Consider the following 24,193-nt stretch of genomic DNA (forward strand, 5'->3'; position numbering starts at 1 on the left):
AATATAAATAGCAGCTGTGAGGGAGGAGGGGAGCTGAGCAGCAGCAGCAAGGAGTGATCCTCCCCAGAAGCTGCCATTTGCATTGGAAAGAAAGCCACCCTTGGTGTCCCGATGCAAATAGCAACTGAGGGTGGAATATTTTTGCTGGGACCACAGAAGGGAAGGAGAAGATTAAATCCCTCTCCCTGTGGTTTCATTGCTGCTCCCTCCCCTTTGCCTATTTACATATTTTTAAATGTGCACATTAATTGCATCCATTAGGCCAATAGAAATAGTTCCACAGGGCATACTTTTCCTAAATAACAAACATCTGATGTAAGGCAAGCAATGCTTTGAAATGGGAGGAGGGTGTACCTCTTCATTCCTCTACCAGGGGTGGGCTGACTTCAGGCTTGTCAGATCTGATTTGCTGTTTTTGCCAGAACCCTAAGATACACCAGCCAGAACCAGCTGCTGAAGACATGCACTCAGAATTGAACAACGGGTTGCCTCTGAGAACAGCCTAGGAATTTGTTTTCAGTATAACTCCTTCCACACAAAAGGACCTCTTAGATTTCTTCATTTCAGCAACCTAATTCAGGTGGGAAAGGTCATTTTGTTGTTGCTATTGATAAACAATTGGAAATCAGAAGAGCCTTTGCTGATGTGTTGCAAACCATGACCCACCTTTTGCATGTCCTTGATCTAAACCGGCACCTATCTTTCCCTGAAAATACTTGCTGACTGGTTTTTCACATCATAATACATAATTATGGAAAGGATTATATCACTTAAAACAGCAGTTTTATATCACTTAAAACAGCAGTTTTACCTTTAGCAAAGTATAGAGTGTACAGGGTACTGTATAAGAAAAACAACGGAAAGTGATTTTTGTTGGAAAATAGTTTTATTATAAGAGAACTTCTTCTTTAGCTGTTAATGCCTTGTGGTAAAGAGGAAGGCAAAAGGAATGATAAAGAGATGTCAACTGCATAAATTATTAACTTGGGAAAAGATAGCATTAAATAGGAATAATGCATCAACTGATATTAGCTTTACCTTCTATAAATCAGACTAGTGATTTAATACATTTCACATGGAAATAATACATAGGAATGCAACTATCTCTACCCCGCCCCCATGAGTTTATCCTAGCCATCTGCCTGATCACCAGTTCTTAGCATCCCTGAGTTCAGGATGCTTACAATATGAGAGGAGCTGCTTGGAAAGAACTCCTTGCACTGTTCTTAGGGGCACATACATTTTTTCAAAAGCTGCTTCAGTGGCCATCCATATGGCATTGTCCTGTGGTCTCTCTGTGGAGAGTGAGCTTGTAGGGACTCCAGCAGAATGTGGCCATTGGTAACCAGAGGGTAGGGCTCGAACCAATGGATTCAAGTTACAAGAAAGGAGATTCCAACTAAACATCAGAAAGAACTTTCTGATGCTAAAAGGTGTTCGGCAGTGGAACAGACTGCCTTGGGAGGTGGTGGACTCTCCTTCATAGGAGGTTTTTAAGCAGAGGTTGGGTGTCATGGATGCTTCAGTTGAGGTCCAGGCCAAGTTCAGTTGAGGTCTAGTCCAACTGCAGGAGGTTGGACTAGATGTCCCTCAGGGTCCCTTCCAACTCTACAGTTCTATTACTCTCTCTAATCGTAGCTGTAGAGGCCTGGCCCTCTACTCTCATTACACACTCATATTGTGTATGTTTTCCCTCCATGACTAACAGCAGCACCAGAGGAACAATTTGGACTAAGGCTGTGGCTCCTGTGGCTATGTTTCACTACCTTAAAGGCCAAGTACCAGGAGATTCATCCATGTGCCTCCTGCATCACGTTTACTTTGGTACTTGGCCTTCAAGGTAGTAAGCTGACATTCACTCACTCTTGACCCCCAAAAGAGCCCTGATGGATCAGACTGAAGGCTCTCTATTCTAGCAAGACATGAGCACACTACTATTCGTCCACCTGTGATCCCCAGCCACTGATATTCAGGGGCATGCCATCTCTGATACTGAAGATAGTAAACAGCCATCATTGAAGGCCCTTTCCTCCATTAATTTTGTCTCGTCCTCTTTAAAGCCATCCAAGTTGGTGGCCATCACATCTTGTGATAGCAAATTCCAAAGTTCGGCTCTATGCTGTGTGAAGAAATGCTTCGTTTTGTCTGTCCTGAATCTTTCACCATTCAGCTTCACACACACACACAGAGAGAGAGAGAGAGCTTTTCTGTGGACTGGACTTTACCCAATGCACAGGCAGAAAAAGAAAGATTAGGATTGCAATCCTATCGAAAGTAAATTCTGTTGAACTCAGAATAACTCTCTTCTGAGTATGTGTGTGTAGGAACTGGTTGTACCCTAGTTTGGCTTTGGGTTGTAATCATAAATAATGAACTCAACAGTGGGTTTTAAAAAATAGAACAGGACAATCCAGCCTGTGCAATGTAAGACCCTCCTAGCACGCTGCAATCTACCTTTGTCAATGTGGCTCAGTGTTACAACATATTAAAGCCAGATTTAGTCCACACCAATGGGGAAAGTGGAATATAAAGTGGAAAGGTTGTCTGTCAGTGTGCTAACAGTGCTCTGAGGATAAGGATGCTGAATGCCTGGGCAACTGCATCCTAGTTTAAGCAGAATTTACTCAGCAGATGTTCATCACAGCACTGCCTGCACTTTAGGGTGGTGGTGTTGAATGTTACCAAATACATCTTACTAATAGAGACTTCATTTTCTTGTGGGTTGCTGCACCGACTTCAGTCCATACAGGATCAGTTGGGTCAGAACCAGCTGGTTTTGTATCTGGATGCCTCATGCTCAGAATATATTGTGGAGCAATAAACTGAGGTTAAATCTGCTGTAATCATAGCTAAGGTTGCTATCCTAAATGAACTTACCTAGAAGTAAACCCTGTTGAATTCAATGGGACCTACTTCTGAGTAGAAAAGGATAGGATTGTGCTGTAAGTCTGGATCCAACCCAATGGAAGCAGGATAAGGGAACTGAAATGTGGAGAGTAATGAAAGAAAGGGAAGAAAGCAGCAGCATAAAGAGGCTTTAGAAGGAACACTTGCTAGAAGCTTAGGAGTGAGAAGTAAAGAGGATAGACGGCTAGAGACAGAGCCCATACGAGGCTCCAAGCCAAGATTTTCGGCCGTAACATATATTTGGCAGAGATAAAAGCCAGTCACGTTTGCCTTACAGGGCTTTAATTCCACCCAGAGGAACAGATGACTACATAAACCACTTGAGCTTTACCCTTATGATTTGACATCCCTAGGTAGAAAAGTAACTCTCCGACAACACAGCTTCCTGGCATCAATTCCCAATCGATGCTTTTGAGGTAGAAAATTCAGTGCCAGATTTAAGCTACAGATAAAGAGAGGTGACAGCAACAAACCTTTGTCACCTCTGTGACTTGCAGCACAGCAGTTAATGCTGCAGGAACATGTGTCTCATATTTGTGAAGCTAGTAAAAGACTGTGTCATAAATATAAGTGATCCCCCCACAATGAATAAAATAAAATAATACAATGCAAAGGAGTAGCGATTTAAAATAAATTATACATTACCACTATAAATAATGTGTTTCAGCTAATGATTTAAAGATTGGCTGAGCAGATTTTAAAACTCAATTTTTGGAAGTTTTCCACATGCATTAAAATCCAGAGATTAATTGTGATCTCATTAGGCGTGACATATACATGTAGGAATGTTTCCAACTAACAGTCCATTTTTCAAACTACACCACCACTGAAAGCACATCTAAAAGATCTGATTGTGGAAAGGAATTCCAAGGCTCAGGAGGATGTTCCACCTAGCACTGGTTTTATACAATCTCCATTCAGTGGAAATAGGCTCCACTTCTGGGTGGGGCCGGGTTGCGGTCAGGCCAACTAGCCTCCCACCTCAGCGTGGGGGTGGGACAGTGTCCTGCATCCCGCTGGGGGAGACCCTGGACACGTCAGGTTGCCAGGCGGTCAATCAGGTTGCTTTGGGGCGTGGCCAAGGCCAATTTAAGCCGTGGTGCAACTCAGAGAGGCTTCCCTTTCAGCCTTGCGCTCCGGATCTCCCACCCTCCCACCCTTTTTTCAGGTTGCATCATTGGCCTTGCTATGGACTTTGGTCACCGTTGAGAGACCTGGTAGGAATTTTCCCACTTGGCAAATTGGCACCAGCCACTTGGTTTTTGCCTACCTCATAGCAATTGTCACAACTTTGTAAGGTTAGGCGGTTAGGCATTGGAATAGTGAAGTGGGGGGGGGAGGTGCGGCCATCACCTGCCCCTCCGTGCTCAAGGGTATTCCATTAAAGGAATCTGGGGATGTGAATCTCGTCTGAAGCCCAGGGAGGGGCTAGGGCCATGCCACGACCCCTTTGGGAACCCAGGGGTGCTCGAGTTGATCCCCATCGGCGGGGCTCCCCCTACTGGTGGTTTACCCTTACCAGACTTCCTGGAAGGCAGGCAGAAATCAGATATAGTCTGTTGATGCCAATGCCTAAGCCAATACCGCTCACATTCTGTAACCAATAAAGTTGTGGTCTAAATTTTGCCCATTAACATTAACCTAAATTCTGTGTCCTTGTGTCTTTATTCTCCTGGGTGGCTTGGGGGCCTTGACACGCAACTGAGCTTGCCTGGGATTCCTGTACAAGCTTCTTTGAATCTGGTGGCTTGCTGCCAGAGTTTAAATTTACCATCGTAAACCTTGCCTTTCCATGTAGTTTGGCTCCCCCTCCCTAAATTCCAGAGCTCCACCCCACAAGCACTTCAATCTGATGTTCCAGGGCTGTGCCTGAATTGTATAGGTTGATTGTATAGGTTGAGGGGCTTGTGAGTGAACTATCCTGCCTTACAGCAGAGTTTAAAATATATAATTATTTTAAAATATAAAGCCCAATTTTCTGTCCTCTAGGGCACAATAGAGCAATGCATATAAGCATGATGGCCAAATATCTGTAAGATGTTCATTTAAGAAATAATTTAGAATCTAGGAGCTGAAACTAGCATTGTGATGATTTTTGGTGCTCTTCAAGTTGCCTTGAGTGGGATGGTTGTGTGGATAGATCCTTAAAAAAAACACTACCTCACCTTTCATGCTTTTGCACTTTTTTCACACCTATGTGCACCCATTGCTTACCTGAACTGTTGCGCACTCTCTCTCTCTAATTTGGACGGATCTTTAACATATGACCACAGCCAATCAGAGATCACATAGTGCAGCCAAGCAAATGAGACTATGTTATGACATAGATGAAGACAAACAACGTCCTTCCATTATGGGGAGAAGCTACCCACCCAACTTGCCCAGGCAAATGAGTTGACCTAATGAAATCATTCACACACACCAAAGGAACATGCTGCAAGTCAATATTGTTGTAGTAGCATTGATACCCAAAGTAAATTGCCATTTGTAGATTTCAGCTCTCTGGAAGTCACATAGGAGAGAAAGTGCTCCCTGAAATATCCCAAACTCTGTCTATGTAAGAGGAGGAAAAACAGAAGCTTGAACTTTGCCAGCAACAGACAACTGCTGGAGTTTTGTGGTGTTGGTGTAATATGGTTCCCTGAGGCTGGAACCAGAGAAGCCATGCTGCCACATACTGATATCTTATCTACATGCTGACACTGAAATTTCAGAACTGTCTTTGCAGGTGCCACCCTGTAGAGTGATTGACAATGACACAGGAGATGACCAAGGTTTGCCAGCCCTTGGCAAATACTTCCTTACCCTTCAAGAAAGGGAATCTGTCTTTAAAGAGCTAGACAGCATTTTGGACACTTCCTGCTCATTGTTCCTATGGTTCTGTTTTTAATACCACTTTGATCCCACTTTCCTTTTATCCTGAAATAAACGAGAGTTTGCAGGTAAGTACATTCTGAGTTGATATATATGGTTAGAAATACACCCAGTTCAACATACAATTTGCAGAAAGCTTCAGAAGAATATTTTTTAAGTCTTTATATAAAAACAGTGAAGCATCTATCTAGATTTTAATTACACTAAGCACCATCAGTTTGCTTTTTTTAAAAAAACAAGAAACCATTGGTTATTGCTTTAAATAATTTTCCTCTTTAGAATTAACAAGAATTTCTTCTCACTTTGTAACACTAAATGAATATAGTTGGAAAAGCTATTATGACATCCTTTGATTTCAATTATCACTATTATATGGAATGCCAATGGGTATATGCAGCCCTCATTTCATTTAGCAAAATTTTGCTATTAGTTTAAACTCCAACTTAGTGCCCCCCCCCCCCCCGCAAATGTAATTTGGGAGAAGGGGGGATGTTTTACAAATTGCATGGAACAAAGTACACCAGTTCTTCAGGGCTGTTCCAGATAATGCTGTAAGGGCCACGTTATACATTTAAAGCACTATTATGCCACTTTTGAGAGTCAAAATATTCCTGGGAACTGTAGTTTGCTAAGGGTGCTGAGAGTTGTTAGGGGACCCTTGTTCTCCCCACAGAGCTACAATTCCAGGAGCTCCCTGGAAGGACAAAAATGTGGTAGAATATCACTTGAAATGCATGGTGTGGATGTGGCTCTTGTGTGGTAGAAACATTAATGTCCTGCTACATAGCAAATCCAGTAATGTGCAATCGCATCTGCACTGCATCCCAGCAGCTGCAGTGTTGTATTGCTTGGAAATGTAGTGATACCCATCACTCTCCTTTAAACTACTATGGTCATAAGTGGTCCCTGGTTGAGTGGTTGTGCAAGTGTCCCAGACACCAAACTGGATGCATGTGTGGCAAAAGCCATCCCTCTTTGTGTACATTGTTTTGAGGAGTTTAGGGTATCTGACATTTTTCATTTGCTGGGTTTGGTATTCCTGCTTTCACATACTGGAGTGCACCCCTCCCCCATGCAACCCTGTCCCTAAACTGGGGGCAGGGCAGGAACCTGCAGTCCTCCAGATGTTGTCGAACCTTAATCATGCCATCCGGGATCACTGGCCATGCTGCCTAGGGCTGATGGGAATCGGAGTCCAACTACGGCTAGCAATAGCTTCCCCACCTCTGAACAAAAAGGCCATCACTGAACAGCAACATGTTGTATCACTGGCAACGAAATTAAGGCTAGCCACTTGCAACAGCCACTGCTCTTTAAAACAGGCACTTGTGACTTCTGAATGCGCAGATCTCCACATTACATTGTCAGGCATGGGCAAAACTAGAAAGGAGTGCACAAGCAGATTGCTACAGCTTTGCTGCATAAGTCTCACCCTTGGTGCATCTGTTCAGACACATCAGTTTGGAACTGTCACATCAAAGAGTGCATGGGACACAAGGCTTCAAAAACTGTTTCCAGATCTGACCCAGTGAACATGCAAGTTACAATACTTGTTAGGCAAGTCTTTCAGGGTCTCCCCCTCCCCATATCCAATAATTGATTTAGTTGTTATTAGTTACGCAGAGATGGGAAGAATCCTTGAGGCCTCCTAAGACAGTATTCAGCTCTTGAAAGCAACCCATTTGAATGAAGCTCTCTCCCCCTGCCCACCCCGCCGAGTCTTCCTGCTCATTATTCCTCTAAGCCTTCCTTTCCCGGACACCAGCTGCCACCAAGGAAGTCGACAGCAGCATCTTCCTCTGCCTTCTTAGCGGGCTGGAGCTGCACCAACATGGCCTGGAGAGTTTCCTTCACCATCTGGATCTCTCTCTGTAGAGACTGTATATGCTTTATTAAGGAATAAATTGAAAGGTAATTGGCAGCTCCTTTCCTCTCTCTGAGTTATTTAATAAGTTGTTGTTGTGCTGTGCACAACAGATGGGCATTGCTAGCTAATTGCAGCGTCAAGTTCATCCAAATTGCTTGGATTAAATATTAATACATATTTCACACTTGCTTATGCCCCCCTCCTCATCCTGTCTTTTTGGGCCTGTGGGCAACAAACAGCATTTTTTGCTTGAGGGGTATGAAGTGAGCAGCAATTTGTGTGCGCACGCACATATGTAAGCGTGAGTGGCTGTTGTAAATCCCCATGTGTTTCACAAAGAGAATACCACAATCACTATTCAGAGGGAATAATCTTAGATCTCAGCTTGACAGGAATATAAATGAACATAGAGAGCGCTTTTTTTTTGTCTCTGTGCCAAACCTTCAGGTCACTGATGGCAATTCTCACTAACATGAGAACAGATTCCCTCCCCAAGTTCACATTCACACTGCCCTCACATCTATCAGAGTCTGAAATGCATCCTCTCCCTCTCTCATACACAGCATCCTCCATAAAGTGAAAAACCACCCCATGACCGAGGAATAAAAAACAGAACACAAGTTTCCGCTCTGGTCCTAGATGACTTTACTTGAAAGTGAACTACTCTCAACAGAGCTTAAGGGAGCTGAGCCTTGCAGCCTTACCGTAAAGCCAGGCCTGGAATTACTTCCTCTACAGCCCCAACTCTGCAGCTGGGTCAGCCTTATACAAAATGCACAAAATGACTCCTATTTAATGCCACAGCCTTTCATTCTGGAACACAATGGAAACAGGACCTAAAAACTAACCTAATTAGTTCAGCAAGGGAACAATCAAGTAAGAGCTATTTTACATTTCAAACATGGAAGATAATGATAATATATTATGAAACCACACTTCACAGAACATTAAAGTGTCTTGGTTCAGAGCCAAATGTTTAAAAACTCCCTACACAGGGAGAGGGCAAAGTACAAGCTGACACTGATGTGCTTCCTCGCTTTTTATGTTTTCGGGGGCTCATGATCTATTAGGAAATGCTGCCATACCCAAGAACAATGTCAAGATGAAAATACATCCTTAGGTTATGAAGTGGATAAATAAAAAATCGTTTTTCTTTGGGGGTGAGGGGAGTAACTAAAGGGGATCATGGGAAAGTTATGCAAATACCTTCAATGCCAGACTGTCACACATACCAATTTGAAAAGCCTTTTGGCAGCTTCTGATTCTTTCAAAGCTTCCTCAAGATTTCATCTTTTTCTGTAATTTACATACATTCACTATGATGTTTGACTCTCTCTTCTTCTTTTTTACTTTATGGGGAACTAATGTTAGTGTAAAAGGATAAGATCAATTTCTGCTCACATTTTTACACCGTCTTTTTCAGTCTAAAGGCAAGACCCAGAGAAGATGCTGAACAAATACCTTTTGTGCTAAAACCATGTACCAAGGATAAGTAAACAGGGTGGACCACTGTTAAAAGTTGCCAGTGCTCTTTTCCACCTGCCCACCCTTCCTTCATTACACCTCAGAGATACAGGCATTGCTAGAGGCATAGTGTGTGTGGGGGGGTGTTGTGGGTGCCATGGCCCCAGATGCAATTTTGAGATGGGGTGTAAACAGGCACCCCCACAACAGGTTCCTTCATTGGAGCCTGGCTCTGTGTCAGGAGTTGCACCTTGGCTGCAGTGCTTGTGCCTGGCGCAGCTCGCCCCCCCCCCCCCAGGTCAGACCTGCCCCTGGGGAAGAGAGCAGGTGAATGGGTGCCAGTGCTGCCACCCACCCTCCTCGGCTGCGACACAACTTGCACCTGGGGGCAGCAGCTGTGAACATGGGGTTACCTCCTTAAGTTTAGTTATAGTGGAGTGGGAAAGCCGAAAACAACGCCAATATATTTCACATCTGACAACCAATGGCCTGCTTTGGTTTCAGACAGTACGTGGGTAGACGAGTCTAAAAAGCCCGGATAACAAATTTTCATAGTCCTCTATGGAGGTTCATTTCCCAGAAGTAATGTATTTTGCATTAACTCTGGAAATTTATACTCGGATCTGACCAAACTAAGCTCCTTAGAGCAAAATACACACCAGGATTACATCCTCCCCCCACAAAAAACCCATAAAACCATAGAATCATAAAATTGTGGAGTTGGAAGGGATGCCCAAAGGCCATCTAGTCCAACCCCTGCAAATATGACCATAAAACCTTCATATCCCCTCTGTTTGATTTAACTGCATCAAACATGAAAGAAAAGAAAATACTCAGAGTGTAGTTCATGTTTCAGAAGAGAGAAACACCCCTCCCACTGTATATAGGTCTCATGATTCACACTGTCACTAAAGAAAATTTTTTTAGATAAACTGTCTCATCTGGGCCAGAGTGTTACATATAATCATGTGCAAGAAATATCAGCCACAGTAACAAATGTACTGTTTTATGAAATACTCCTTTTCACACCCTGCAAAAACTGGCACCAGAGTCAGGGGTCATCAGTTAGTACCTCCTGACTCTGAGGCCAGTTGGTGTGGAAGAAATCCCTGGGAGAGTAAGGGAGGTTTGTACCACAGGATGTCTGGCTGGTTTGCTTATGTCTCCACTGGCATTTCAAACTGACTATTAAAACCATTAACACAAACTTATTTTTGCAGGGTGTGAAAAAGTGTATTTTATGCAGACAGAATTCAAATAGCCAACCCACTTTCTTGCAGCAAAAATAGCATTATATCTCAAACTATTACATGCCCTCAAATTGTCTGTCAAGCCATAACTGCTAATTAAGACCCCAAATGACTGTGAAATTGCAATATAAAAATCCATTTAATTTTACTGGGAATGCTAAGTCTTTCCTGTTAGTAAAGTAACACCTCTCATCAAGTCCTCAGACACCAGCAATGCGTCACCTCTTGCCTTTGGTTCTTCCAATTAACAATTCAGATTGTTTTCATTTGCTTGCCACTGATTAACAGCCATTGGCTCTTTTGTGGGTTTGCTTCACTATGGTATTTCTTGTTCAACAAATCCATCAGATGCAGAGATACACACAAGTTTTACTTTAACTGACCAATCTTATACCTGTCTACTTAGATGCAAGTCCCTTAGAGTTCAATACTCCCAAGGAAGTAGATATAGGAGTGAGCTTTAATTTGCCTGCTTGTGCTCCCATTCATCCGTCAAATGCAAAACCTCCTGCTTAATATTTGCTTTGAGAAGTTACAATATTAAATAAAAATCCCTTGTGGGTCTGTGTAAATATTCAGTGCTAAGCATTAGTGCTGGTTTCTGACTCCATTTGTGTTGTGTGTGCTATTTATGCCCTACTAGCAGGCTGGTTGGTTCCAGTATTCTGTGCCATAAAAATGTATAATGAAAAACAATGGCATCTGGGATTTATTTCTTCTAATAGAAGTTTAATTATTAATCAAAGCCGCAATGTGTGTTTAAATATTGGCAGAACCGCCTTTTTGAGAGCACCAGGAAGTTAGATCTCCCAGAAGCAGCCTTCTCTCTCTCTCTCTCTCTCTCTCTCTCTCTCTCTCTCTCTCTTTTCATTAGAAGCATACCAGCTGCAATTTTCAACCCAAAGTACTTGTACCTATCCTTGCAGGTTTTTGGAAGATCATGCAGCTGGGCACCCATTTAACCCTTGGTTAAAGGTTTGTCTACTTTAATGGGCAATTTAGAAATTAAAATATCTGGGAATTAGTTTAGGTGACACTAGAACTATTGCTAAGAGCCATTTCAGGCATGATTTTTGCTGTTCATTTTACACATTTAACTGCTTGTGCATGTGATCTGTCAGTGCATGAACAGTTTAATAGTGGCAGATGGCACTCTCAGAACTCTGCAGATCAACTTCCAAGGCCAGGTTGCATTCTGAAACAGGAAACTCCTGCTCATGGAAATGAATCCGCTGAACTCTGAGTCCCCTCCTCTTGTGTTAGGAAAGGACATAACATGACAATACCCTTCTGTTCCATTTGGAACGTTTTAACTTCTTTTACAATTGACATTACTTTACTTGTTTTTATAACGACATATTCTATTGTTGTTATGACCCGTCCCGGGAACTTATGGTGAAGGGCAGGTACAAAATCTAATAAATAAACATGCAAACCACTTGGAAGCCTTTGCATAATACAAATAAGCATGAGGAAGCTTTGTCATCAGCCATCCTGACTGCCCTACACAAGTTGCCTCCTGTCTTTTCCCTGCATGTTTGAATGGGGTTCTTGCTGCTCCTACTGTAGCAGATCCAATCCATTTGGCCAAGGAATAGACTGAGGGAAGAGGATGCCATTATGTTATTATGGTGCCTGAATCGGAGACTGCCTGGGGGCCTAGCATAAGCTGCTCCGAGTTTCTCAAAGGAAGAGCAGGATGTATCAGTGTAATAAATAAACTGTGCAGCATGGGCTCAAAACAGTTGTGTAAACTGGGATTTAATTCTGTTGGATCTGGCTGGAGTTTTTACCATGGTATTTTAGGATCCACCAGACACTACAAGAGAGGCAGAGTTATTGCTGCTCCCTGTGTCTTTCTTTCTCTCCAGGGTAGCATGTGGTTTTACAACCAACCGTTTGGAAGCAGGGGGTGGGTAAATGCACAGCACAATGATGTTGCATCCCATGTTGGGTAAAACAAGACGTTACTGGAGAGAAAAAAGGATAGAGGCACAGAGAAGTGGCAAGTAGGGCTTTGGTAGAGTTGTTTGCAGGTTCCTTATTTTTTGAATGTCGCAGTCTGTCATGAACCTTTCAAACTGGCTTTGAATACAAAGCCGAATTGGCAACAAAAAAGGCCATCTTTTCCTGCTCAGTTTCCTGATTATACTTTTTCCGCCTCCTCCTCTTGCTTTGTTTATTCAACCCCATATTTCTGTCTGCCTCCAGTTTAAGCAGCATATGCATTTGTGGACATCATTCAGAAGAATTGTGGAAGAAAAAGGCAGAAGTGATTTTTAACTTTGTGCCTTTCCATTTATGTAGACATGGCAGATTCAGCAAGCTTAAACCAGATGCCAGTTGGCATAAGCAGCCTTTTAAACAATTTGTTTCCTCATTCAAGGGATTTCATCTGGAAGACAACCAAATGCCCATCTTGCTAGGGTTATTTGTACTATACACAGTTAAACTGCAGGGCAATGTGCCATGGTAAGTACTCACTGGATATTTTAAGGGGAAAATATGTTTGTTTCCAAGATATGCATCTCCTGTTTTGGATGTAGATGATAATTCACTAAAATTGGTTTAGCAGAATTCTTTTGTAAGTGGAGAACGCTGGGTTTTTCACACATCTGTTGGAGCAAGTGGAGGGAAGACTGGGATCACAGGTGCCAATTCCATTCACGGAATATGGACATGCACAACTGTAGGCACGTATGGTTCTTATCATGTGATCAGGAACCATCACAAAGTGGTAGAGCATCTGCTTTACATGCAGAAGGTCCCAAGTTCAACCCCAGGCAGCTCCAGGTAGGGCTTGAAAAGATCCCTGCTTGAAACCCTGGGCAGCCGCTGCTGGTCAGTGTCAAAAATACTGAGCTAAATGGACCAATGGTCTGACTTACTATAAGACAGCTTCCTATGTTTCCATGTTCCTAAAAGCAGTGGGCCATCAAAAGACCCAAAAATGTAAAATATTTGTACATGCAGTGCCAAATTAAATCCTGTAGAGGCCCCCAGGCAATCAAAATATTGGGGGGGGGGCGGGTGACACCCACCTTGCATTGAAGTAAAAAAGGTTGCTTGTAATTTTCCTTCAAGATCAAATCAATATTATTTTGATCTGTTGTCACAGGGCCCCTAAAAGGCCTGGGGCCCATAGGCCAGTGCCTACTCTGCCTATTTGGTAATCTGGCACTGTGTACTTGCCTGGCTGAACTCATGGAGGTTAGTCACAGCAGCAGCATTGCTCTTCCATATGTTCAGCTGAATATGTGGCAAATAATTATGCCCCCCCAGAAGTCATCTGTGGTGGTATTCCAGTACTTTTTTCCCCAGGAGGTACTCAAGGGTTTTGTTTTTTTAATGTGGCACTTACAGCTCATGGTGAGTACCAGCACCTATTTTTCTAGAAAAAAACACTGGGTATTACAAACATTACAAGACAGATTGTTTTAATATATGTCATAGGTTTGGAGGAAGGATCTGTCTGGATGATAACTGTGAGTCCCTTCAAAACCTATGATCATATTCTTGTGAGGTTAAACTCCATGAGGAAACTTGTTGAATCGGTCAGGCAAGTCTTTTTGTAAGGTGATGGCCTTAGCTGGCCAAAAGCATCTAATAGAGTGAGCTCGGTTGCCATAGTGACAACTAAATGATGTTCTTTAGGATGGGGCGTAGGCATTTCCTCCACCTCCGTCACCTGACTGGATGCCACATCATTCTAGGATGGAAAATAATAGGCCAAGGGGGGCATGTGTGAGTTTGGCTGATGCTCGAAGTTAGAGACAGAGACATGTCTCAGTCTGAGCTGGACACAAAGCTGAGTTTGGGGTTTTCCTGGAAACGTGATGAGGAGGCAAGATCTGCTGGAGGTGTTAATGCTGTGAGTGCCTCCATGCATGGTGTGTGTGTGTGTTTAGAACCATATGTCCTAAATAAACCACAGTCTCCATTGACCTTCATTCCATGAAATCCAAATCCCGGGAGACACCCTGGAGACTCTTGCTGCTTGGAGATTGGAGTATATGCAACAATAGTTTGAGGGTGCTTATATCAGTACTTAAATCACTACTTAAATCAGTACTTAATTGAAATTAAACGTTACATCACCAAGAATGTACATTCGGCTTCTATTCTGCTTTTTCTTTCTATTAACCATTGGCACAAATTGCACTGAAGAGGCTCAAATGCACTTTTCATGGTATGTACAGGGGGAAAGTCTCAAAACAACATCTGTTCAGTCTGACCTAATTTTAGATCAAGCCAATGACAGGACTCCTCTCAGTTTCAGCGAGTGCTAGATAAATGGTCCTGTCACTATTCTCTGAGGGCGCATCTGCACTGGACTGTTCCCTAATATGCAGTTGGCAATTTAACACCGAAGGGGATGCTTGGAAAGATACACATTTTTAAAAGAAATGCAGGGGGGGATATGGGAAGCTTGGTGCAGCCGGCACTTGCCCCACTATTATCCCCAAATATAGGACAGATAGGAAGAGAATACTAGTATATCTTTATACACAAAATAAGGTGCACCAAACTGTGTCAAGAGCAGGGGTGGCTGTGGAGCTTCAAAGCCCTCAAGTGTAGAGCTTTCCTCCCTTTGTGATGCTGGTGAGAGAAGAGCAGAGGAGCTGTCCTTGAGATGAGCCAAGAAGCCAGGTGGCGAAGCAGCTGGCCTCTCCCCACAGAACGAACCCTGCGGGAGGCATGAAGCATCCGCACCCTACCTAGCCAGGCTTGTAACTTCCCACAACAAAGGAAGGCCAATACGAGACCCTATTCTGATAAAGCAGGCACCTAACATGTGCACCCTCCTCCCTACATGGTGCTGTGGGTTAAACCACAGAGCCTAGGACTTGGCGATCAGAAGGTCGAAGGTTCGAATCCCCGCAACGGGGTGAGCTCCCGTTGCTCGGTCCCTGCTCCTGCCAACCTAGCAGTTCGAAAGCACGTCAAAGTGCAAGTAGATAAATACTGGCGGGAAGGTAAACGGCCTTTCTGTGCGCTGCTCTGGTTCGCCATAAGTGGTTTAGTCATGCTGGCCACATGACCCGGAAGCTGTACGCCGGCTCCCTCGGCCAATAAAGCAAGATGAGCGTCGCAACCCCAGAGTCGGTCATGACTGGACCTAATGGTCAGGGGTCCCTTTGCCTTTACTGACCCTTGAGGACCAGTGAATGGGAATTGGCTATCTTTGTAGCCCCTCCCTGGTGTGAATTAAGGGACCTCTCCCTGCAGATGCTACACTCTGTCCAAGGATTGACTGAAAGTCTAACATTATGCCCTGCAGCTGCGGCTCTGAAGAATCCAGTTCCAAAGAACTTTCCAAATTTTGCTCCTTATGGATTTCCTCTCTAGGTTCTGGGACGTACTACCTGGCTACAAGTAGAGGTGATGCAAGTGGTAGTCCAATAACACCTGAAAAGCCACAGGTTCCCATGTCTCTGGTATAGTGGATGGAACTTAGAGCTGACAGAAGATATTGATATGGAGCAAGATTTGCTGGGATTCATTGCTCTGCATGAGCTAATCTCATTTCCTCAAAAAGACTTTCATAGGTGCACTTTCAGTGGACAAACCTGCAGCACCTGTTTGTGTTCAAGCTCCATTATCTAGTCTCATAGCCTGACCTGGAACTCATCCTCCCTTAGTCCAGAATGGAAGGAGATTGGTGGATATCCCACAAGGTTCCCAATAAATCACCCGTCAGTCCAAGTCATCATGGTTGAATTACTGATTATTATTTCCTAGTTCAGGTTTCCAGAGAACAAAGTTCTATTATAAACTAGTTCTCTTAAGTAGGATTCACACAATGCTAATTTCAGGACTGTGCTGATAAAAGCTAATTCTTTAGCTGGAGCATCAAAGGCAGACTATCAAAAAAAGGATATGAACAAGGTCTTCATCATAGCCGCAGAGCGCTGTTTGAAGTTGATCTTCCAGGTGCATCAGCTTCTCACTTATTTTTTCACATTTGTCGTCAAGTTCTGCTGTAAGTACATGAAATTCCTACAAGAAGGGGGGGAAATATTACAAGAAAGTGTTTGCGTTTTTGGCTGCACATTAGCATCCTTGAAGATCATATTAAATCGGGGTACAATATTTTGTTACGCTGAACAAACTCAGCAACTGGCCTTTCACTTTAAATTCATGTCCACCATAGCCATGTATAAAGTAAGGAGTGTGGGGCCTATCCTAAGGACAAAAGTAATCCTTCTCTTTAATTTCTGTTACTATTCATTTTTTAAGTAAACAGCTTGACTACTGATAATGCACAGTTAAGAATCAGCATGGGTGGGATGGGAAGCAACATGTATCCATCAGGGTACCAATTTAGACTACAGTGGTACCTCGGGTTAAGTACTTAATTTGTTCCGGAGGTCTGTTCTTAACCTGAAACTGTTCTTAACCTGAAGCACCACTTTAGCTAATGGGGTCTCCTGCTGCTGCCGGAGCACGATTTCTGTTCTCATCCTGAAGCAAAGTTCTTTTTTTTTTAAATATATTTTTATTGCTTTTGTTTCCAGTTATCATATCAAACAACAAAAGAAAAAACAAAAAACAAAAAACAAAAAGAAAACCAAAGAAATCCAACTTTCAATTACATTTCTCCATAATTTATTGGACTTCCCCACGTCTCCCTCACCCTGCTTTCTTTACAATAAAATGTCAGCAAATTAATGGCTTGTTTCGTGTGTTATTAATATTTTCAGATAATTCCCTTTTAGGTTCAAAATACTTATTATCAATTTACTTTTACTTTAAACTAAACACAATATTATTTCAAACTTTAGTCCTTTCCTGTTCATATCTTAATTTCCAATATACAAAATCTTATTGCTGATGCTTAGTTTTCCAGTTCATGCAAATTATTGGCATTCATATAACTTATAATATTTTTGTAAATAGTCTTTTAATTTTTTCCAGTCCTCCTCCGTTGTTTCTTCTCCCAAATCACGGATTCTGCCAGTCATTTCGTCCAGTTCCATATAGTCCATCAATTGCATGTGCCACTCTTCCAGTGTGGGCAGATCTTGTGTCTTCCAGTGCTTTGCGATAAGTATCCTTGCTGCTGTTGTTGCATACATAAAAAATACTCTATCCTTCTTTAACACTTTCTGGCCGACAATGCCCAGAAGGAAGGCCTCTGGTTTCTTAAGAAAGGTATACTTAAATACCTTTTTTAACTCATTGTAAATCATTTCCCAGAAAGCCTTTACCCTTGGGCAGGTCCACCAGAGGTGAAAGAATGTCCCATCCGCCTCCTTAGATTTCCAACATTTATTATCAGACAAATGGTATATTTTAGCAAGCTTGACTGGGGTCATGTACCACCTATATATCATTTTCAAAATGTTTTCTTTCAGGGCACTACATGCCGTGAATTTCATACCGGTGGTCCATAACCTTTCCCAGTCTTCAAACATGATGTTTTGCCCAATGTCTTGAGCCCATTTTATCATGGCGGATTTAACTGTCTCATCCTGGGTGTTCCATTTAAGCAGCAAGTTATACATTCTCGATAATACCTTTGTCTTTGGTTCTAACAGTTCTGTCTCTAGTTTCGATTTTTCCACCTGGAATCCTGTTTTTTTGTCCAATTTAAAAATCTCTTGAATTTGAGCATAATGAAACCAGTCTTGCACCTTATGCTTTACTTTTTCATAGCTCTGTAATCTCCAATTTTCGCCTATTTTTTCTAACATTTCCCCATATTTCAACCAACCGGTCTCCATATTGGGTCTTTTTCGGGCCTCTGAAGCAAAGTTCTTAACCCGAGGTACTATTTCTGGGTTAGTGGAGTCTGTAACCTGAAGTCTATGTAACCCGAGGTACCACTGTACTGTGATGTGCAGTATGTGGACTTTAGGGCTGGACTGCAACAAATGGAACCTGGTTAGTCTCATCACAACCTGATGATTATCAATTTGTGATGAGGTGAGGATGGGATTTTTCACTGGTAGCGTTACTGAAATATGAGTGGTCCCAATTTGTATTGGCATTTTGAAGAGTGCCTGTTTACACAGACATTCTCTTCACCTGAGTCTCTCATTTCAATTGCTATGCTGTTTTAATTGGATTGTTTTGCTGCACATTTTAATCATGGTGCTTTATATTTGAATGGGATTGTTTTGTTGTGTATTTTACTTATTGTGTATTTTACTTATATCATAGTTTAACAATGTTGTGCAATTAGTTTTAATGCTTTGTAAGCCGCTTAGAAGTGGCCTAGGCATTAAGCAGTCTATGAATTAAACATTCTTATAAATAAATAATAGATAGATAGATGATAGATAGATAGATGGAAGAGATAGGCATCTTCATATTCTGCTGAAAGTATCAATAGACACAAGCAAGATTTTCAGCAGTCTAATTCCCACAAATGGATTCTGTACAACTTTACAATAATCCCATTTGTCCAGATGCTTCGTTGCAAAACTTTGTGGAAAATAATAAGTTTACACCAGGGATCAATATGCCATAAGCTTTTAAAACCACAGGCAGCCATACTAAGCGATGCCATATATTGGCTATAAATGTCCTTGTGGCTGTATGGATGAAGAGCAAGTCATCCATCAAGCTGTTAGATTGTTATTCAATACCCAGCAGGATCCTGCATATCTTAGGGAGAGAAAAAACACCTGAGCAATTTACAAGATTGGAAAGCTATTAGAAAATACCTTAGTGACCCGCATACAAGAAGACAGGGCAGCAACATTAAAAAAACCCACTTTTATTTACTATCTGGCAGGCTTGCAGGGAGATCAGTCATGAAATTATTTATTTTCTTTGCACTGAAGAGTCCTTAAAGTCCTGATTACCAACTGGCACATCTATCTGAAGAAAACAATTTTATTCTAGATGCTCACTATTCTTTTTTTTCTTTTTTGAAGTTAAAGATTTGAATGGGGTCATCTTCTTAACTGGGAGTGAGTTTTGCTCCACAGTATGAAATAAGGAGAGTGATTATCCAAATGGTCACATATTTATGACAGGCTTTATTTATAAATTTATTATTTATTTATTGCATTTATATCCCATCATTCCTCCAAGGAGCTCAAGGTGGCACACGTGGTTCTTCTTCTTCCTCGCTATTTTATCCTCACAGGTAGGTTAACCTGAGAGACTGACTGACCCATGATGTTTCATGGCTAAGCAGGGATTTCAATGCTGGTTTCCCAGGTCCTAGTCCAACACTGAACCGCTACATCACACTGGCTCTCTTTGAACGAACGAACTGATTTTGGTTGGGGAAACTTCCAGTTATAGCACATAAACTCATAAATGCACATCCAAATTCATGAATGAAAGTGATGAAAAACATCTTCCCTAAAACCAACCTGCCTATTGAGATTAAGCAGGTTGGTGGAACTAGCAGAAATGACTGGCAGAATTTGAGACCAGGGAGAAGAGTCGGTGGAAGAAGATTGGAAGAAATTTAAAGATTATCTACAGAAATATTGTAAAATTAATGAATGTTAGAATGATGTTGGATAGAAATTAAGTGGTTTCCAGCTGTAATGCTTTAAGGGAATATGAAAAAAGGGTTATAAATAGGTAAAAATTTAATGCTATTATTTTTAAGATAAAGATTAGGATAATTAAAGAGGGTAAGGATTTGCTGATTCAACAGATGGAAGTGGAATACAAAAAAGGGAGGTATGAGGAGGTCCGGGAAACAAGCTAAAGGAAAATAAGTAATGGAAAATCTGTGTGATTTTTAACTTTTTTTTTGTATTTTCGTAATTTTTTTTGTTTATATTTTGTTGTTGTTATACTTTAAAAAATCTTAATAAATATCTTATAAAAAAGAGATTAAGCAGGTTGCTTTTGGGCAACATTCATGTTTAGATAAGCCTACCCAGATGCTTGGAAAGTTGTGGTAATTTTAATCTGTATTATGGTTTTAATTTTTGTGAGTTTTAAAGTATGGCTGAAAATTTTGCTTGGTTTTATTGTCTTTCTGTAAACTGGTTTGAGGTTTGTTTGCATAAATCTCATGAAATAAATAATAATAACCACTCGGCAAACTTCGTCCAAGTAGAACAATCACAGTTCAAATCACGAGCTGATGCCACAATAAACATGTGAGTCTTTAAAGTGCAACGTGGACTCTGTTGTTTTTGCTACAACAGGGTAACGCTCAGGCAATTCAAAACACATGGGGGGTGTTTTCTATAAGAAGATAAAAAAAGTTGTAACTTCAAAGTGCTGGTTTATTGAGTAGCTTAGCTGAATCTGATTAAAGTGCCCTGCCATTAATATATTAGGCTACAGGTCAGATTCCTGCTGTGACCATGCAAGAGACTTCACAAGGCTGATTTGAAAACAGGTGGTGTGGAAATTAAGTGATTTTTAAATCCTCTGCCATCCTCAGCAATAAAGCTGAGGCAAAATGCATGCCCACCAAAACAAAACAAAAAATATCAGTATTTGAGAATAGTCCCTAAACTTGAGACGAATATAAGGATATCTACCACTCTAAAAGATTAATTCAAGTACTGTGGTTCCGCTACCTTGCTTTTCCTGTGCTTTTCCTGCTCCTCCTGTATCCTATTGGCTTTCTGCTTTTGTACTAAGCAGTGTGAGTCTCACAACCATGGGGCTGTTCTAATGTTGCATTTTGCTACTTGTATTGTGAAAACAGCCCAAGATGCAAATCTTTGTAATGTGGGTGGGAGCTGTTGGTTATCAGTCTAAGAAGTGCAAAGGGCTGAGAATCTCCTGAGAATTTTTTTCTATAGCTGCATCTAAGGCAACCTAAGGCCTGTGGGCCAGATGCAGCCCAATCGCCTTTTCTATCCAGCCCTCAGACGGTCCAGGAATCAGCATGTTTTTACATGAGTAAAATGTGTCCTTTTATTTAACATGCATCTCTGGGTTATTTGTGGGGCCTGCCTGGTGTTTTTACATGAGTAGAATGTGTGCTTTTATTTAAAATGCATCTCTGGGTTATTTGTGGGGCACAGGAAGTCGTTCATTCCCCCCAGATTTTATATATATATATATACATATGCAGGTTTTGGTGTCTTCGGGTGTCTTCCCGTGTAAGAGTCGGGGTGTCTGTGCGACGTTTCGACGAGGTCTCACTCGTCATCTTCAGGCTGGTGCTTTCGGCTTCTTGTTACTGGAACAGAGCAGAGTCTGGTGTTTGAGTTCCTATAAATACTGTTGAGGGGTGTGGTGTATAGCCTCCAACGTTCTGGGCAGAGAGGAAGTTCCTAGATTAGTGTGCCTTTTCTTCTTTTGTTCCTTAATTACTTGAGGGATATCTTGGGTGATTTCATGAGTGATATTCTGAATACCACTGGGTGGGTCATTAAGTGTAGATTAGTTGCTAAAGCTTTCGTGTCTTGACCTCTTGAGCTTGTGAAGAGTTTTTCTGAGAAGATGGCTGTGCTGCATTTAGTTGTGCTCTGGCTTGGCTTCGTGTATAGGGGCGAGCTGTGGTTTTGTGCCTTGTGCCAGCCAGATCTGTGTAGGGATTGCAGGGGGGTGCAGCATCCGGAGGTGCCACTATAGTTTGGCTACTGGATGGAGTCTGTAATATGTCTGTGGAGAGGGTCTGGGTTTGGGTCTGGTGTGGTTGATTGGTGACGGCGTTCTGTGTGCCTCTGGTTCTGGTGTCGGTTTTTGTGGGGAGGGCTAATTTCCAGATGTCTGGCAGGCGGGACGTGTCGTCACGCTTGTTCATGTTCCTCTCTTTTCCAACACATGAAAGAAACAGGACACGAAATTAATTTTGCAGATTCCAAATTGCTCTTTAACATGGAACATCACCACAAGAGAATAATCATGGAAGCCATCGAGATAGAGAAACACCCTCACAACATGAACAAGCGTGACGACACGTCCCGCCTGCCAGACATCTGGAAATTAGCCCTCCCCACAAAAACCGACACCAGAACCAGAGGCACACAGAACGCCGTCACCAATCAACCACACCAGACCCAAACCCAGACCCTCTCCACAGACATATTACAGACTCCATCCAGTAGCCAAACTATAGTGGCACCTCCGGATGCTGCACCCCCCTGCAATCCCTACACAGATCTGGCTGGCACAAGGCACAAAACCACAGCTCGCCCCTATACACGAAGCCAAGCCAGAGCACAACTAAATGCAGCACAGCCATCTTCTCAGAAAAACTCTTCACAAGCTCAAGAGGTCAAGACACGAAAGCTTTAGCAACTAATCTACACTTAATGACCCACCCAGTGGTATTCAGAATATCACTCATGAAATCACCCAAGATATCCCTCAAGTAATTAAGGAACAAAAGAAGAAAAGGCACACTAATCTAGGAACTTCCTCTCTGCCCAGAACGTTGGAGGCTATACACCACACCCCTCAACAGTATTTATAGGAACTCAAACACCAGACTCTGCTCTGTTCCAGTAACAAGAAGCCGAAAGCACCAGCCTGAAGATGACGAGTGAGACCTCGTCGAAACGTCGCACAGACACCCCGACTCTTACACGGGAAGACACCCGAAGACACCAAAACCTGCATTCCTGTACCCGTGAAAATCTACGAAAGCATATATACATATATATATATATTTTCTACAGCCAGCCTAACATTGTGAAGCATCTTAAGGACACTTCCTGCCCTTGCTTGCTGCTCATCTTGCTTCTTGCTGGAGAGAAGACATTCTCCAAATAATTACAATTTTGATTAATTTATATTACCGGATTTGAGACCTGACATGAATTGTAAGAATCTGCAGGCCGGGTAGGTTCTAGAATGTCATTCAGTAGAAGTGAATTTCACTGCACACAAGCGCAGGTGCTAGGTTCTGGAAGAGCAATGCTGGAACCTAGAAACTAGAGTTCTTTGCTGAGGAAAACCTACATTCAAATCCCTATGCCATTACATTTTCTGGATGGTCTAGGGCAAGTCAATAACTCTCAGCCTAATCTACTGCACACAGAATTGAGGAAAAATATGAATCTGAGTACACTAGTGGAACCCTGTTATATAAAAGTAGCACCGTTTGTTTTGGCTCTCTTTTGAGTTTTAGGGGTTGCATGTTGTTGCTTTCTGATCAGGATTAGTGCAGAACAAGGAATTGTGCAAGATTCCTGCTCTTGCTTGGTTTGTTCTCTTTCCCTCTTTTTACCTTAAAAGTCAATTTTTAGTTTCTTTTTAGATGATGATGATGATGTTGATGATGACATCTTGTATTGCTGGTTTGCTGTGGGTTTTAAACTTGCTGGGTTGATGGTCTTGTTCCCTGCACTTAGTTAAACTCAGATGGCTTTAGAATAGCATTAGACAAATTTCTGATAATGCTATCAGGGGCTGCTAGCCATGATGGCTATGCTGTGCCTCTGCAGGTGGAGGCAGTAAGCTTCAGAATACCAGTTGTCGGAAACCACAGTGTACTGTTGCGCTTAGATCCTGCTTGCAGGTTTCCCACAGGCTACTGTTGGCCACTGTGAGAACAGGATGCTGGACTAGATGGGCCATGGGCCTGATCCAGCAGCAGGCTGTTCATAACCAAGAAACTGCCATGGTATATGAATAGCAGATTTTTTAAAAATGTTATTTTTAAATAGAACTGTTACATAAACTGCAGGTGGGAGGTGCTATCTTAGAAAAGGCAAGTGCCCCATCTTTCTTATGTAGAAGACGGTGCTTTCTATGAAACACACATGCATAATTTAAAACCAAAACCCAGACAATGTTTTCCCCCCATCCAGAATGACTGTTTACAGCCATTGCCGCTGGCTGGTGCTGATGGGTGCTGTAGTCCAGGACATCTGGAAGGGATCAGCAACAGCTGGCTTTAGTAATTTCCACAGATGGAATCCAAAGTCGTACAATTAACTGGGTA

General features: G+C 42.2%; 1 protein-coding gene across 5 annotated transcripts in view; it reads right to left on the minus strand.

The window, feature by feature from the left end:
- Positions 1–867: 867 nt before the first annotated feature.
- Positions 868–24,193, minus strand: part of DISC1 (DISC1 scaffold protein) — a 161,413-nt gene continuing 138,087 nt past the window's right edge. For all 5 annotated transcript variants that reach the window (XM_082215013.1, XM_082215009.1, XM_082215010.1 and 2 more), the window contains 2 exons: positions 16,244–16,362; positions 868–7,660 (listed from right to left, as the gene is read on the minus strand). In XM_082215013.1, the coding sequence (XP_082071139.1) occupies positions 7,513–7,660; positions 16,244–16,362 (267 nt within the window). In that variant the 3' untranslated portion in view covers positions 868–7,512. The remainder of the gene's footprint in view (positions 7,661–16,243; positions 16,363–24,193) is intronic.

Source organism: Podarcis vaucheri, assembly GCF_965113315.1.
Source record: "Podarcis vaucheri genome assembly, chromosome: 3".
Lineage (NCBI taxonomy): Eukaryota > Metazoa > Chordata > Lepidosauria > Squamata > Lacertidae > Podarcis > Podarcis vaucheri.